Source organism: Oncorhynchus gorbuscha, linkage group LG05 (genome assembly GCF_021184085.1).
Source record: "Oncorhynchus gorbuscha isolate QuinsamMale2020 ecotype Even-year linkage group LG05, OgorEven_v1.0, whole genome shotgun sequence".
In the NCBI taxonomy this organism is placed as follows: domain Eukaryota; kingdom Metazoa; phylum Chordata; class Actinopteri; order Salmoniformes; family Salmonidae; genus Oncorhynchus; species Oncorhynchus gorbuscha.
In genome coordinates, this window is record NC_060177.1 from 62669013 (window position 1) to 62684001 (window position 14989).

The 14989-nt window shown below is 39.0% G+C and overlaps 1 protein-coding gene across 1 annotated transcript; it reads left to right on the forward strand.

Annotated features, from left to right (window-relative positions):
- The first annotated feature begins 7400 nt into the window (after positions 1-7400).
- slc20a1a (solute carrier family 20 member 1a) lies at positions 7401-14515 on the forward strand. Its single transcript, XM_046350583.1, has 11 exons — positions 7401-7610; positions 8567-9266; positions 9397-9537; positions 9778-9863; positions 10059-10155; positions 12070-12189; positions 12325-12537; positions 12732-13212; positions 13296-13481; positions 13658-13742; positions 13985-14515. The coding sequence occupies exons 2-11, from the start codon at positions 8915-8917 to the stop codon at positions 14138-14140; spliced, it is 1917 nt and encodes a 638-aa protein (XP_046206539.1). The 5' UTR covers positions 7401-7610; positions 8567-8914; the 3' UTR covers positions 14141-14515.
- The last annotated feature ends 474 nt before the right edge of the window (positions 14516-14989 follow it).

Genomic DNA, 14989 nt, shown 5'->3' on the forward strand with positions numbered 1-14989 from the left:
TTTCTTGAGTGGATGGTCGGGGGGCTGGAACGTAATTACATATTATTTGTAGACTGCAAATTGATCACAAGAAACCCAAACAGATACAGTGCCTTGCGAAAGTATTCGGCCCCCTTGAACTTTGCGACCTTTTGCCACATTTCAGGCTTCAAACATAAAGATATAAAACTGCATTTTTTTGTGAAGAATCAACAACAAGTGGGACACAATCATGAAGTGGAACGACATTAAGTTAATACTTTGTAGCGCCACCTTTTACAGCGCTTACAGCTGTAAGTCTGCGAGCGCCGGAGTGGGGGAGCGACACTAAAAAGTATGACTTGCTTTTACAAATGTAATCTCTTCTATCTTCCCACTGTAATCTCCCGTGTTTGATTATTCTTTACGTAAAAGGGGGTAAATAAATCCCTACATGCTTTTCCATTTCAGAAACATCACACAAAAGATGTCCAAGCTTCCCAAAACTGTCACACACTTGTTCACACTCTTGTCTCTGTAACTGAGTTAATAAGATGGTATCGTAAGCTCACTCCACAGCAAGCTTGAAATGTTGGGGATGGAGCTATCAAATCAAATTACATTAGATATAACTGTTGGAATGTTGTCAAGGATGGTAGTTACGTGTGTTGCTAAGCAGAGGATCACTGGTTTTAGCCCAGTATGGGGCAGTTGGACAGTGGAGGAAGCAGAAGTAGTAAGTGCACACTGACCCCATGTTGTCAGTGTATTCACAATTTGTTCATCACTTTAATTGAACATTTACAGTGCCTTCAGAAAGTATTCAGACCCATTGACTTTTTCCACATTTTGTTATGTTACAGCCTTATTCTAAAATGTATTAAGGCACACGCCTTTCCAAATATATAAGGTCCCACAGTTGACAGTGCATGTCAGAGGACTGAATGCTGGCCTGAATGCCAAGCTTCACGTCTGGAGGAAACCTGGCACCATCCTTACGGTGAAGCAATGGTGGTGCAAAAGTACAGAGAGCAAAGTACAGAGAGATCATTGATGAAAACCCACTCCAGAGTGCTCAGGACCTCAGACTGGGATGAAGGTTCACCTTCCAACAGGACAATGAACCGAAGCACACAGCCAAGACAACGCAGGAGTGGCTTCGGGGCAAGTCTCTGAATGTCCTTGAGTGGCCCAAAAAGAAATGAAAGAACTTATTCAAGAAAGATCCAGTGTAATATATTATAAAAATAAAGTGAACTGGATGGAATATGCACCAAATTATTTTTCAATCTTCAACATAGAAATGCTACCAAAAAAATGTATTGAAACTTGTTACAAATTATGGAGTCATGCATGATTCACCAAATTTTATTTTGAAAGAGGAAGTAAAGAACTTGTTTTCATTACAGTCCATCTCCACTAACCGAAGCTAATTGTATGGATTTTTTTCCAATTAATGATGTAAAATTAACATCTATACAGAAAGACTCATGTGCAGGCCAAATTACAGAGGAGGAACTTCTTGATGCAATTAAAGCCTTTAATGCCAGGAAGTATTCCAAGCTTTTTTTTTATAAACTCATAGGACCATTATTAGCATGTTTTAACCACTCCTATATAAATGGTAGATTATCGGACACGCAACAAGAAGGTCTGATTTCAATATTACTGAAACAGGATCCAAGTGGTATGTATAAAGATCCAGTCCATTAAAAAAATTGGAGGCCTCTTACACTACAGTGTTGTGATGCATCTAAATGCTTGGCGCATAGAATTAAAAAGGTATTGTTATTATTGATTCTAATCAGACAGGTTTTTTACATGGATGATACATTGGATGATACATTGGAGATAATATAAGACAAGTACTAGAAACAAGAGAATACTATGAAATATCAGGGACACCAGGCCTTGCTGATTCTGAAAAGTATTTTGATAAAGTATGACTGGAGTTTATTTATAAATGCCTAGAATATTTCGAGAATCTCTTATAAAATGGGTTAAATATATGTATAGTAACCCTAGGTGTAAAATAGTAAATAATGGCAACACCTCAGAAAGAATTAAACTGTCAAGAGGAGTAAAACAAGGTTGTCCACTATCGGCATATCTATTTATTATTGCCATCAAAATGTTAGCTGTTAAAATTAGATTAGGGATTAGAAATGCGTGGTTTTAAAATAAAGGTGTCATTGTACACTGATGATTCATGTTTTATTTTAAAATCACAATTAGAATCCCCCCACATCCTCATAGAGGATCTAGATACTTTTGCTGACCACTCTGGATTAAAACCAAATTATGACAAGTGTACTATATTTCGTATTGGATCACTAAAAAATTCAACTTTTACGTTACTTTTACATTACATTACATTACTGTGTAGTACCAATAAAATGATCTGACGGGGTACCATTCTCGGGATACAAATCCTGAAAGAAAGAAATTATCTCACTCCAATAGATTTTTATAGAAAGTTGGCAAAAATAGATCTTGCTACCATGGAAAGGAAAATAGCTGCCTATTTGTGGAAAAAATCTACTTCTTTGGGATCGATGTCCCTTCCACGGGACAGTTGAGCTAACATAGGGTAATGCGATTAGCATGAGTTGTAAATAACAGGAACATTTCCCAGCACATAGACATATCTGATATTGTCAGAAAGCTTAAATTCTTGTTAATCTAACTGCACTATACAATTTACAGTAGCTATTACAGTGAAAGAATAACATGCTATTGTTTGAACAGAAATGGAATGGTTCATTGGATCAGTCTAAATCTTTGCACATACACTGCTGCCATCTAGTGGTCCAAATCTAAATTGCACCTCGGCTGGAATAATACATTATGTCATGTATCTTGTAAAACAAAGATGATGGTACAAAAAAAGACAAAAGAACGGTTGTATTTTTCTTTGTATTATCTTTCACCAGATCTATTTTGTTATACTCTCCAACATTCCTTTCACATTTCCACAAACTTCAAAGTGTTTCCTTTCAAATGGTACCAAGAATATACATGTCCTTGCTTCAGGGCCTGAGCTACAAGCAGTTAGATTTGGGTATGTGATTTTAGGCAAAGATTTGGGTATGTGATTTTCGGTGAAAATTGAAAAAAGGGGCGGATCCTTATTAACTCTTTAGTCATATCACAGTTGACCTATTTGCTCATGGTTTCCCCTACACCTAGTTTAATATTATATGAACAAGACATATTACATTTTATTTGGATTGGTAAGCCAGATAAAATTAAAAGGGCCTATTTATATAACGAACATGAATTCGGAGGGCAGAAATGATTAAATTAAAGCATTAGACCTCTCACTAAAGGCATCAGTCATACAAAAGTTATACTTAAATCCGAAAAGGTTCTCTAGTAAATAGGTAGGAATGTCTCACCTCATGTTCAAGAACTGCTCACTTTCGGGTGTTTGAAAATGAAATCATCTCCAAAATATTGTTATTTAAAAAAAACCTGCCCTAGAAAGATGGGTTGCAATTTCAGTTTAATCCACCTGAAAAGATTGAACAAATAATACAAAAAATATTGTGGTTAAACTTAAATATACTAATTGATAAAAAAAAAAAAATCAATAATAAAAAAAAAAAAGTATAATTTTTGTAAATTATATCATAAATAGGACTGGTGGAGTTATGTCACACATGCAGCTAACACAGACATATGGAAATGTCTGCTCTACCCAAAATTACAACCAACTAGTTGCAGCATTACCACAAAAATGGAAGAGGCAAGTAGAAGGGGGAAAAAGAAAGGAACTTGTCTGTCGGCCCTGCATTAAAGAATGGTTAAAGAAAATTGTGATAAATAAAAACATATACCAATTTCATTTAAGGACCAAAAAATTGACAGCTGTGGCAGATTTTCGATGTACACAAAACTTCAAATGTTTTAATTTAAATTATTATACAAAATTCTTGCAACCAATGGAATGTTATATATATGGGGGATACAATCTTCCCAGGTCTGCAGATTTTGCTGTGACGAGGCAGAGTCAATCGATCATTTATTTTGGTACTGTCCAATATGTAGCTCGTTTTTGGTCACAGGTCCAGGAATGGCTGAAGAATTGCAACATTTGCCTAGAACTAACGCTGCAGACAGCAATACTGGGTGATTTGAAAGGTCATAGTCAATCAATCAATAATATAATAAGTATTTTAGCAAAACTGTTTTTCTTTCATTTACAATCTGTAGAAGCTATGAGAATAGAAAGGTTCAGTACTTTTGTGAAGCATCACAGCACAATTGAAAAATACATGGCAAATAGAAATCCAAAATAAATGGTGTTAAGAGATAGATGGGAGGGGTTGAATTGAGCTGATGGGTGGGACTAATAACAAGATAACCAATGTAAAACATACGGGGTCTGTAAAATGTATTTAGGTTCAGACATTCCGTGAAATAGCACAGTTACAAATACAAATCAAACTGGATGGACATCAGAAATAGAGGAAGGACTAAAAACAAACTAAATATAATTATTGTAAAATAGATTGTGTCCGTAAATGTGTATAATATGTATAAACTGAAGGTAGAAGCCTAAGTGTTATTGTTTATTAGTTTACTCCAATTGGGGGAGGGGTGGTTGGGTTTGCGGGGAATAATAAAGGTATATTCTAAAAAAAGTATGTATGTATGTATATATGTGTATATGTATGAATGTTTATGTATACATATAAAAGTACAGAGAGATCATTGATGAAAACCCACTCCAGAGCGCTCAGGACCTCAGACAGGGATGAAGGATCACCCTCCAACCGGGCAATGACCCTAAGCACACAGCCAAGACAACACAAGAGTGGCTTCGGGAAAAGTCTCTGAATGTCCTTGAGTGACCCAGGCAGAGCCCGGACTTGAACCTAATCAAACATCTTTGGAGAGACCTGAAATAATTGTGCAGCAATGCTCCCCATTCAATCTGACAGAGCTTGAGAGGTTCTGTAGAGAAGAATGGGAGAAACTCCCCAAATACAGGTGTGCCAAGCTTGTAGCATCATACCCAAGAAGACTTGAGGCTGTTATCTCTGTCTATGGTGCTTCAAAAAAGTACTAAGTAAATGGTCTGAATAGTTATGTAAATGTGATATTTCCATACATTTTTATAAATTAGCAAAAATGTATAACCAGTTTTTGCTTTGTTATTTTTAATTTACCTTTATTTAACTAGGCAAGTCAGTTAAGAACAAATTCTTATTTTCAATGACGGCCTAGGAACAGTGGGTTAACTGCCTTATTCAGGGGCAGAACGGCAGATTTTTACCTTGTCAGCTCGGGGATTCGATCTTGAACCTTTCGGTTGCAAGTCCAACGCTCTATTATGGGGTATTGTATGGAAATTGAGAGAGAGAAAAAAGGCTCTAACCTAACAAAATGTGGGAAAAGTTAGGGGTCTGAATACTTTACAAAGGCAATGTACTGTATGTGCAGTATCAATAGAAACATTACACGGCTATCAGGACTTCAGTTAGAGAATCATCAGCTATGTCTTCCTGGCACAAAAAGTTCCATCCGAGGGGCAAGCGGACCACATAAATGCTGACTAAAAGGTTTAGATCACATGCACTTCAACTACCACAGCTTTAACACTACAGAGTACCAAATAATTAGTGATGTTTAAAGGGAAGCCATCAGCAGTTTTGAGGGCAATGTTGCAATTCAAACCTGGGCAAATTCTGCTGACTGACATGGATGGGCCTGCAGATTTCCGATGTGAATTTCACAGAAAATGTGATTAATAGTTAATTGGAGGTTGACCTAAACCCTAGACTTTTAAAGTGATCGCATAGTGCTGATGTGCAGAGACACTACACTGAGTATACCAAACATTAGGAACACCTTCCTAATATTGCCCTCAGAAAAGACTCAATACATTGGGGCATGGACTCTACAAGGTGTCGAAAGCGTTCCACAGGGATGCTGGCCAATGCTTCGTACAGTTGTGTCAAGTTGGCTGGATGTCCTTTGTGTGGTGGACCATTCTTGATACACACGGGAAAATGTTGAATGAGAAAAACCCAGCAACATTGTATTTCTTGACACAAACCGGTGCGCCTGGCACCTTCTACCATATCCCATTCAAAGGCACTTAAATATTTTGCCTTGCCCATTTAACCATCAGAATGGCACATACACAATCCATGTCTCAAGGCTTAAAATCCTTCGTTAACCTCCAAAAGTCTAAGCCATACTATAGCCCATAGAAACACATTGAATAACACATTCATAAATGGCAAAAAAGACATTCAAATTATAAATAAGGAATAAGGCTTTGAAGTGTCTGTCCTATATCTAGGAGATATAGGACATATTTGAGTTGATTTGGACACATATTCAACATGTTATCTTTATTAGAAAAAAACTACCTCTATACTTCAATTCACATACTAAAATAAAAATCTCTTAATAGAAAATGACTCAAGTAAAAGTGAAAGTCACCCAGTAAAATACTACTTGAGTAAAAGTCTAAAAGTATTTGGTTTAAAATATACTTAACTATCATAAGTAAAGATAATTGCTCAAATAAATAAAAAAAAACAATATTTTTTATCCTTATATTTATCAAACCAGAGGGCACTATTTTCTTATTCTGTATTTATTTATGGATAGTCAGGGCACACTCCAACACTCAGACATAATTTACAAACAAGCATGTGTTTACTGTCCACCAGATCAGAGGCAGTAGGGATGACCAGGAATGTTCTCTTGATAACTATGTGAATTGGACAATGTTCCTGTCCTGCTAAGCAGTCAAAATGTAACGGGCACTTTTGGGTGTCAGGGAAAATGTATGGATTCAAAAGTACATTCTTTTCTTTAGGAATGTAGTGAAGTAAAGGTAGAAGTTGTCAAAAATAGAAATAGTAAAGTACAGACAGATACCTATAAAAACGACTTAAGTAGTACTTTAAATTATTTTTACTGAAGTACTTTACACCACTGTAGACACGTTCATTTTGATTAATTAACTCCAGGAGTATAGCCTAGCCTGTAAAATAAAAGTTTTTTTTTTGTTGTTGTAGAAAGCAACATGCATTGAAATTGGTTGATTTTGCTGCACTATTCATAAACACATGCGCATACACTGGAAGATGGGCCATGATATTTACTTTCTGCATCCCATGATTTGTAGTGCTCATGAGAGCAACGTCACTAAAAACGATGTAGAACATGATTTGAAACTCTGATTTGATTATCAAACAATTAAGTAAGAGGCCTAATTTAGATGATACACAACGCCTTGAAGAAAATGGTCTAGTTATCTGAACAAGGTGTGCCTTTTGCTAAAGGAGCTGCAATTAATGTTTCCTGTAAACAGGCTATTAAGCTTTGCCTCTGGCGGCTACGGTCTTATGATTAGAACTGAACGTGCGTGCGCATGAGCCGTTAGGCTACTCTCCACCCATTGCCGAACAAATATAAACCAACAAGCAATTTAACATATAACAACATTGGCAGCGCCACTTGATATAGACCTCTCCTCCGATGACTGTTTAGCCTACAAGTGGACAAGTGACAGGATACTGCAGATGCTTGCTTTCTAGACACACAGTCTTTTCAATATCAACTACTTATTGTAACAGGAACAGTGGCGCGCCAGCCTTCGGAGAGACACTTTTTTAACGACATTATTGGTGAGTTTTAAGCAACTTGTTCCTCTTATGGTTTTCAGAATTGGACAATTAAAAGGCTACTACTCTATGATGGTTTTATGTTCCACTTGTTTTAATTTCATAACTGGTTTTAGTATAAAGCACACGTGAAGCAGCCTAACCAGTCAGTTATTCATTGCAGGTTATGCAAGATACAGAACTTTCTGGTTGCCTAGTCGGCCTATTGCATAAGACCACTTTTACTGTGTTAGTCTATACTAACTTTATGTAGCATTCATGGATAAGGCCTCACTAAATCAAATAACACTGCTCTTGAAGTGCTTGAAATCTACTTTTGTGCTCATTTATTATATTATTATTATATGTATTATTATATATTATGTTACTTTTATGTTAGTGTATGATCAAAGACTACTTTTATACTGTATTCTTTCAGCGATTTAAATTAATTTTGAGCCATCATACATGATTTCTGAAGTACCATCTCTCAAATTACAGTACAAAACATAGACTCCTTCGGGTAATGATTCACACCATGGTTAACCCACCAATTCTTGGATGTGCTCTTAGTTCACAAATGAAAGGCTACTGTAAAAGAAGCCCAGACAGTTCACTAATGTTAAAGTCAATAGGTCAGCTTGACAGAGACTGCGCCAGTGAGCATGGTGGAGAGAATGGATTACTATCAAATGTCAAAAATGACAAAACAGTAGTTTTGTCTGCTTTTATTCCCACATATACAATGGTCATTAATTTGACCCCACCCAAGTTGTATCCATATTGACTTTGATCTGTCAGCAGACATGCTGTAACATTGTTGATCCATAGTGACTGTTTTGGTCCTGTCTGTTAACTCCTGGTCTAATAAGTTTATGTCACTTCGAGTATGTAATTAGTGTTCAATGCTGAAATGAAACAATGCTTTATATCTTCTGATTCAGTGTGGTGGATTAATCTTTTTGGTCGTTTTTTTGCAGAACATTGTATATCATCAACCACCTGCTGAGGCTACCACACAATGGATGTCCTTTGCATATCATCACAGTGTCTAAGAAAACTCTCACACCAGCTTTGTGTACTTAGATAACAAATATTGTTTTACCCTTCCCATCAGCCGCTTATTGAACAGAGCTCGGAAAGGTGTAAGAAAATAGCTATATTCTTTGATTTGAGGCTGGATACCTGAAACATTTATTTATTGAATCTCAAAGAAGCAATATACCTCGTTATTTATTAATCATATCGGAAAGCATTGTTAAGTAATTTTGAAACTATCCTAATATTTAGAATTTAGTTTTGAGATTCAAACACACACGTTTTTTGCAATGGAGTCTTCCACTAGAGCATCTCTCGCAGCAGCCACCACTTTAGCTACCGCGGCCTATTCAAGCGATATGTCAGGCTACCTGTGGCTACTGATCCTGGGCTTTGTCATTGCCTTCATCCTGGCCTTCTCTGTGGGGGCCAATGATGTGGCCAACTCATTTGGCACGGCGGTGGGCTCTGGCGTGGTCACCTTACGGCAGGCCTGCATCCTGGCCACTATCTTTGAGACCGTGGGCTCCATGCTGCTAGGGGCCAAAGTCAGCGAGACCATCCGCAAGGGCATCATCGATGTGAACATGTACAATGGCTCCGAACACGTCCTGATGGCAGGCTCCATCAGTGCCATGTTTGGTGAGTGCTTATATGATGGTCACTGTTAGGAGTGCGTGCTATGTTGATTTGAAAGGTCTCAATGGCATTTGTTGATATCCTTTTGAAAAGGGCAACAAATTAGGATTTTGTTCATCCTTGTGTTCTACAGGTTCTGCTGTGTGGCAACTGACCGCTTCATTTTTGAAGCTCCCTATATCTGGAACCCACTGTATTGTGGGTGCGACACTTGGTTTCTCCATGGTAGCCAAAGGTCATCACGGGGTCAAATGGATGGAGCTACTACGCATTGGTATTTAAATGACTGTGGAGATATTCTGCAATAGGGACTTGCTCAGAAATTATATTTGTGAGATGACAAGACTATTAAAAGGGTGCTTATGACAAGTCTTACAATGTGTTATATCTGTATCATAATGCATTATATATGTCTGTGTTAAGGAAAGTGTTGACGAATAGTGTTGATCAGAGACTCGTTGAAATATGCATTGAAAGGATTTTCTTTTAAAATACCCCTATTTTTTCTCTGTAGTGGCATCTTGGTTCCTCTCACCTCTGCTGTCAGGCATCATGTCAGCAATTCTCTTCTATTTTGTTCGTAAATTCATCCTGAATAAGGTAAGATAAACCTGTAATTCACTATTGTTTATAGTGTTTCAACTTTCCCTTGGGGAGTGAATGTAGAAGGAGGAAATTACTTTTTCAACACAACATGGGGAGTGTCTGAGGAATATATGAAATAACAATGATGTTTAAGAAGAGATCCTTAGCTATGTTCTCCAAGCCAGACCTTACCCATCCTGTCTTCCTCAGGAGGACCCTGTTCCCAACGGCCTGAGAGCTCTCCCTGTCTTCTATGCTATCACCATGGCCATCAACCTGTTCTCCATCATGTTCACTGGAGCCCCCTGTGAGTACAATACATACTATGTCACAATGCACACATACACACCACCTACTTCATCCTCCCAAAACGCTCTCTCACAGCACTAATGCAGGGACCATTGACACCCCTGGAGCACGCTTGATGCCTTATTAAAGTGTCACTGGAGGCACCAAGAAGTCTGCTTTGATGACATCTGTAAATATTTCACTCCTATGTTTTGTCATTCAGCATATTTAACTACCTGAATCTTAGAAAAACGAGCATGCCGCTGTCAGAACCTCTGCAATTACATTTCTTATACTGTGTTTTGGAAACAATTGTATTTTCAAGTTGAATGAGCCACTGAGAGAAATGTGGATATTAAATGGGACATTTCCACTCCTTTGTGTTTCACTTGCAGGGCTGAACTTTTCAAGAAGTCAACTGGCCTGGGCCCTTCACTGAAGGCTGCAGGCCGGTGTATGTCAAGGATTAATATACACCATAACCCCTGCACACAGCACACATTCAGCACACATAGACAGCAATATATAGGCTATTTTGTATGGTATTGCTCATTTAACAGGATAAACATTTTAATGCTTGCCCACATACTCTTTTCACATACACTTGCCCACTTTTTCTGTTTCTCAGACACTCACAGTATCACAGCTGATGCTGATAATCTCACTCACTCCAACAGACACGTAATCAGAACCACACAATTGCATGTAGTATCATTGAGAGCAGGGCTTTCCTACCCTGTTCCTGGAGAGCTACCGTCCTGTAGGCTTTCACTCCTACCTTAATCTAGCGCACCTTATAATTAGCTGGTTGATAAGCTGAATCGGGTTAGTTACAGCTGGGGTTGGAGGAAAACCTACAGGAGCGTAGCTCTCCAGGAACAGGGTTGGAGAACCCTGATTGAGAAGATAAGAAATGTTCTCTTGGGAGCCTCTTGCTGTATCTATGGCAGTAGGAGATTCAATGTCACTACATTACAGCATTTTCCATCCTGTATATTTTTATTGTTCATCTCTTCCTCCTGCTGTAAATGGTGTTTGGCTCCCTCTCTCTTACTTCTGTCAAGTCTTCATTAAAATAGGCAGAGCTAGACATTTTCTTTTGCTTCATATACCACTATGAGACACTTTGAAAGAGCATCTCTTAATTACATTTACTAGTTCGCTATACATTAGTCTGTTACATTTCATTCACTACTGGATTAAACAGGTAAGTATTTGATGAAAATGGTGTTACTAACCATATAGTATAAACATATGTTAATACGTAGGAAACAAAAGCGTAAAAACAATTACTAGTGATTGGTACATAGTAATGCACTGGCCTATTTTAGAGTGACTCTAAATCACATAATCACTATGCCACAGCGCCTGTCTTGACTCCCATTATCTGTTGTGCAGAGCATGTCCTCTGTCTGATACTGCTAATCTCTGAGGTCATACACAAACAGCTTAGCTGGAAGTGAAAAATTTCTCAAGAAATTCTACCACGTGTCTCCCATCTCATGTGATCATGAAATAAGCAGGGGCATAGAAACTACCAAGAAAGGACAGCAAGAGGGGTCATTTGGTTTGTGCCATCCTAGTGATTATCTAAATGGACTTTGAAGGCACAAGCAATAGTATACTCAATAGTGTACTGGACACTGGCATAACTTAAATGAAATGGTCACTTTCTACTTTATTCAAATGACTGAATTATGTACAATTTCAAATTTTAGAAAAGGCATCTAACCCAACTACGAATGTAAACTGAGATATATTCGATGTTTTGTGCAGAATTTTGTTGCTATGACTGTGATACAATACAGTGGGAAACGTTGACAATCCCATGGCAGGTGCTGTGTATGATGACCTTGGATTATGTGGAGGGTACATGCTTTAGTGAAAGTGTCCTCTGAGCATTCTGGTCTTTGTTCCCTTGTCCTGTACATAGTGCTGGGGTTCAACAAAATGCCATGGTGGGTAACACTGCTCATATCGCTAGGCTGCGCCCTCGTCACAGGTCTGGTCGTGTGGTTCTTCGTCTGTCCACAGCTCAAGAAGAAGATCAGGCGTAAGTGGCATTGCTGTACTTTTTCTTTAATTTGCAAAAAATAAATACTGGACTTCAAACTTGTGTTGTTTTAAAGGGAATTGACTGATATGAAAATAATCCTGAGTGCTCCCTTTCTGCCTGTTTGTCAACCAGGTAAAGTTGCCTCCAGCCCCTGTATGACTCCACTGATGGAGAAGACCCCTTCCAAACCTGCCCTACAGGAGCATCCCTCCACAATTCAACCTTGTGACTCTGTTCCCCAGACACCACCAGCCTATGAGAAAAGGGCGGCCTTTAAGATTGGAGGTTCGGAGGAGGCTGATCTGGACAGCAACATGGACACCAAAGACTTAGGTGCTAGCAGCGGTGAGATCCCCTTACTTTGTTGCAAGTGGCTAGTAACCATTTTAGTTTTAGGGCACAATACATTATTTGTAAACGTATACATTTTATATAGATAAAGTATTATAATATTATTACATTACTAAAGTAAGTGTTATAGTATTTGTACACTCATCTGTATTGTTTGAACTGAATGTATTGTTGCTGGTTATCCTTAGGTATTAATGGCATGGGCCCCATGACCATCACGGACCCACACAGTGGTCAGGCTCACACTGTACACAAGGATTCAGGGCTCTACAAAGACCTGCTGCACAAGCTTCACCTAGCCAAGGTGGGTGACTGCATTGGTGACGACGATGGGAGGCCCATACGGCGGAACAACAGCTACACCTCTTACACCCTGGCCATCTATGGCATCCACGGGGACCCCAGATACAAGGAGGGAGAGCTAGCAGATCAGCGGAGGAGATTGCGGCTGGACAGCTACAATAGCTACTGCTCGGCAGTAGCAGATGGTGGCACAGTGGCTAAGGAGGAGGCAGGGGCTGTGGGACTGACACTGGAGGCTGGCCAGGACATACTCCAAGAGGAGGATGAGCTGGAGGTGGACCGGCCAGAGGTCACACATCTCTTCCGGTTCCTTCAGATCCTCACTGCTTGTTTTGGCTCTTTCGCCCATGGAGGAAATGATGTCAGGTATGCTAGGATAGAGAATATGGAGAAATAATTACTGTCTGTGAATTATCATAGGCTGATTATAGGCTGTTATTCTCTCTCAGTAATGCGATTGGTCCTCTGGTGGCTCTGTGGCTGGTGTTTGAGAGTGGCTCTGTGGTGTCCAATGCTCCCACACCTATCTGGCTGCTGTTGTATGGAGGAGTGGGCATCACTGCTGGGCTCTGGGTGTGGGGACGCAGAGTGATCCAGACCATGGGCAAGGACCTCACCCCAATCACCCCCTCCAGGTATGCCATGCACTCAAACTAAATATCTGTGTTTTACATGAGTCTGTGGGCCAATACAACAACATATCACATTGTTCAAACTCCCAATGTTTATTCAGTATGAATGTCATTCATTGTACTCTTGCATCATATTACACAGTATAGTGTATAATGTGGATCTTATTTGCTTCCTCCAGTGGATTTAGCATTGAACTGTCCTCAGCACTCACAGTGGTAGTGGCCTCCAATATTGGTCTCCCTGTCAGCACAACTCACTGCAAGGTAATTCAACTTTAAATGTATAGATGAGTCTATCCAATTTCTTAGCCGAACAACAAGAAACTCTATGGTGCTAAATCACTGTTAAGAAATATTTTGGAAAACCAGTGTTTTATAACAACATAATGGAGGAGTCGCATGACATGTTAATAAGTCATTCATTCATTGACCAGTGTGAGCCGGTAGAAACAAGTGTGAACCTGTGCATAGTATTGAGTAAAGTTGTTTCTATTATGCTCACTCAGGTGGGCTCTGTGGTTGCTGTTGGATGGCTGCGGTCCAGGAAGGCTGTTGACTGGCGTTTGTTCAGGAACATCTTCATCGCCTGGTTTGTAACCGTCCCCATCTCTGGGCTCATCAGTGCTGCCATCATGGCTCTCTTCACCTATGTTATCCTGTGAGGTTCAAATGGACCTGGGTTGACCTTGACTTCACCCCTGACGAGGGTCTACTACACTGCAGCCGGGGATACTGTTGTTTTCTCACTGACCATAGTTTAAAACTGTGTTGAAAAATGTGTGTTTCAGCATGTTTATGTTATCTGTACATATCAAGTCCTGACACTGTTTCTTTGTTTCTTTATACACATGTGTTTACTGCACAGTATTCAGCATCATTGAAGTTGATTACTATGTAATGTTGATCATCAATCTATCATGTAATGAATTGTTTGAAAAATTGTAAAATGTCTAGTTTACAGAAGAACTAGGAGGTGTCGCTCCAATGGTGTTTCTAATTACATTTTTGATTCAAAATAAAATGACATTACTAACCCATTTGTTGTTGGGGTTATGATGTCAGTACACTTACCAACAAGAAAATACAATGCAGTAAAAACATAGACCATTCACTCTAGATTACAAACATTTATGCTATGTGCGGCACTTGGGTGATAAACATCTAGAGGATCATAATGAAGTAGTGGATCACACTGGACAGTATTTAAATCTATATGTAGGCTAGTGTGTGTGTGTCCAGATAATTTGACCCTGGGTGGGACTGAGGTGTAAGTCGCTCTGGATAAGAGCGTCTGCTAAATGACTTAAATGTAATGTAAATGTGATCTGTCACACAGTGTAAGTATTTAGTGATAGATAAGATCCAGGAGATGATGCACACACTAGCCTACATATACATTTACATTTACATTTACATTTAAGTCATTTAGCAGACGCTCTTATCCAGAGCGACTTACAAATTGGTGCATTCACCTTATGACATCCAGTAGAACAGTCACTTTACAATAGTGC